This window comes from Alexandromys fortis, unplaced genomic scaffold, assembly GCF_014885135.2.
Source record: "Alexandromys fortis isolate MF-2015 unplaced genomic scaffold, M_Fortis_MF-2015_v1.1 scaffold_4, whole genome shotgun sequence".
In the NCBI taxonomy this organism is placed as follows: Eukaryota; Metazoa; Chordata; class Mammalia; order Rodentia; family Cricetidae; genus Alexandromys; species Alexandromys fortis.
This window is the reverse complement of record NW_026067944.1, coordinates 33,427,804-33,430,509: the sequence shown is the minus strand read 5'-3', so window position 1 is coordinate 33,430,509 and position 2,706 is coordinate 33,427,804. Positions and strand designations below refer to the sequence as shown.

Sequence of the window (2,706 nt, the reverse complement as noted above, 5' to 3'; positions counted from 1 at the left end):
CTAGGATTAAAGGCATGTGCCACCACTGACTGTCTTGTTCTTATTTTTAAGTTCTATGTATATGAGCATGCCTGTGTATATATAGATACACAAGTACAGGTGTCCTCAGAGTCTAGAAGAGAACATCAGAGCTCCTGAAGCTGGAGTTACACGTGGTTGTGAGATGCATCACATTTATTTAAAAGTTGTTTGGGGGTGGAGAGTTGAGAGGACTAGGGTTCAATTGCCAGCATGCACATGGCAGCTCCCAATTGTAATTCCAATTCCAGGTGAGCTTCTGGCCTCCTTGGGCACATAGTGCACATACATCTATGCAGGCAAAGTATTCATACCCATAAATCTAAAAAAAGAAAGAAAAAGTTGTCTGTGGAGTTGGAGTGATGGTTCAGTGGTAAGAACACTTGGTGCTCTCTCAGAAACACAGATTCAGTTCCTAGCACCTACATGGCAGCTCACTCCAGTTCCAGTGGATCCAACAGCCTCTTCTGGCCTTTGCAGACACCAGGCATGCACAATGCAAATGCTTGCACATTCATGCAAGCAAAAAACTCAAACACATAAAATAGTCTGTTACTGATATTTAGTAGAGGAATGGAAAACTGGAGAAGTGCTGCAAGTCCACGTCTAATTTTTTAATGTGTTTGGTTGTGCTTTGTTGTTACATTTACTATATATATGGGGGACCATGCTTACCAAAATGCAAGCGTGGAAGCCAGAGGACAACTTTGGAGAGTTGGCTCTCCTTCCACTGTTAAGGTCACAGGGATGGGACTCAGTTTGTTGGGCTTGGTGTCAAGCCCTCCATCTATTTAGATGTTTGCAATGGTAAAGGCAAGTTAGGAAAGGGGGCTGTGCATGTCTCATACCCATAATCCCAGCACTGTGGAGGCAGAAGCAGAGGGATCACATGTTCAAAACAGACCTGGGCTATATAACGAAGACCCTGTCTCCCTACTGCATGAGTGCTGATAGAGAAATTGAGACATACAGGTGCTCAGGATGTAGATGGCAAAAAGAAAGCCTAGAATGGATGGGGCCCTGGGTTTGACTCCCAGAACCACCACCATGACCAGTTTAAAAAAAAATGTCCTTACTATAATCCCAGGTCACACAGGTATAGTGGCAGATTCCTTGTCTCGCCACCTATCATCCAATAACCTCCAGTTTTCAAAAATGGAAAATTGGGAGTGTTACTGTATAGAAAGATGGGGACCACTTTAGAAGCTACCTAGTTTCTTTTTGAGATAGGGTTTTATCATGTAGCCCTGGCTGACCAGGAACAAGCTAGTCTAGAACAGAAATCCACCTGCCTCTGCCTCAAAGTGCCAGGATTAAAAGTGAGCACCACCAGGCGCTGCAATACCTAGTTTCTTACTGCTCTGCTCAAGCACACTGTGTGTCCTGCTTCTGGACTGTCTCTCAAAGGCCTTCTTCTTATAGGGCCCCTCCCCATTCCTGCACTTCATCACATGTTAGTTAAACCTCCAGGGCTTTATTACAAAAGGAGTTGGTTGCTAGAGCGGGACCTCTCCAGTCTTTTTCTGCGTCTTCTTCCCTCCCAATATGTAACTCCAGGGAAGGTCAGTGGGCCACTCAAGGGTGTCTGAGAGAGTGAAATATGGTAGTATTTTCTTCACAGTCCTCCAAATCCTCTGGCTGCTGTTGAGAATCTTCTCATAGCAGAGGTAGGGGCTTAGTCTCATCTCCCAGATCCTCCATATCTACATCCTGGGGAACTTTCATCTTCTTTTGTCTTTTGGGCTGTGGCTCACTAGTCCTGGATGGCTTGGAGGGGTTTTCCACTTCCATGGCTGCCTTTTCTTTCTGAGCAAGGCGGATTTGCTGCAGGAGTTTCCTGCGCTTCTTCCCGGACAGCGTGATGTTGGCACGTGCACTGGATGCCCGCTTCTTGAGGTGGTGCCTTGTGGTCAGCCCCGCGTCTATCACAGCCCCGACCACCTGGCGCTTCCGTCGCCGATCCCTGCTCAGCACCCTCCGGCGCTTGAATAACTTCTTCAGCTCCGTGCGGGGACGATTGATCTTTCCTCCGGGAGGACCCATAGCGGCACGCTGAGGCACACTCCATCACTTATATTCTTAACTCTTCTTCTTTATCATGGTCACAGTTTTCTATAGATTATGGTTCCAAATATCTTTCAAACTATACCTTCCATTTATAATCCCATTCTATTGGCATGGATCATGTCTCCATCTTGATTTACAGGTAATTGTAATAATTTAATGTCATACATTTCACTGGTTTCATTGTCCTTAAAGATATGTTCTATGTTAAAGTATAGAAACATCCCATACGATTATATTTTCTCATTACTAAAACCCTTCTCCGTAGTAATACAACACCCAATAAATAAGAACTCAAGAAGGTGTATGAAGATGAAAAAGAGTTTATTGTTAAAGTGACTTAATCACATTTAAGGAGCCTATTTTTCTTGAACACTGGTCACTCTGAAGTTCATGTTGAAACACATTTTAGGGTTACCATTTCTGTTGTTGAAATGCCATCACCAAAAGCAAGCCAAGGAGGGAGCAGTTAATTTGGCTTCCCTTCCCTTCATCACTGCTCATCATTAAGGGAAGTCAGGACATGAATTCAATCAGGACAAGAATTTGTAGGTAGGAGCTGATGGAGGCCCCAGGGGAGAACTGATTATTGGTTTGCTCTTTTTTGCTTGCTCAGCTGCTTTC

General features: G+C 44.6%; 1 protein-coding gene across 1 annotated transcript; it reads right to left on the bottom strand.

Annotated features, from left to right (window-relative positions):
* Positions 1-611: 611 nt before the first annotated feature.
* LOC126505809 (uncharacterized protein C11orf98 homolog) lies at positions 612-2,077 on the bottom strand. Its single transcript, XM_050149059.1, has one exon. It carries the CDS (start codon positions 2,059-2,061, stop codon positions 1,675-1,677), a length of 387 nt encoding a protein of 128 aa, XP_050005016.1. The 5' UTR covers positions 2,062-2,077; the 3' UTR covers positions 612-1,674.
* Between the last annotated feature and the right edge of the window lie 629 nt (positions 2,078-2,706).

Coding starts and splice junctions, on each gene's coding strand:
- LOC126505809 (XM_050149059.1), bottom strand. CDS start 2,061: ATGGGTCCTCCCGGAGGAAAGATCAATCGTCCCCGCACGGAGCTGAAG.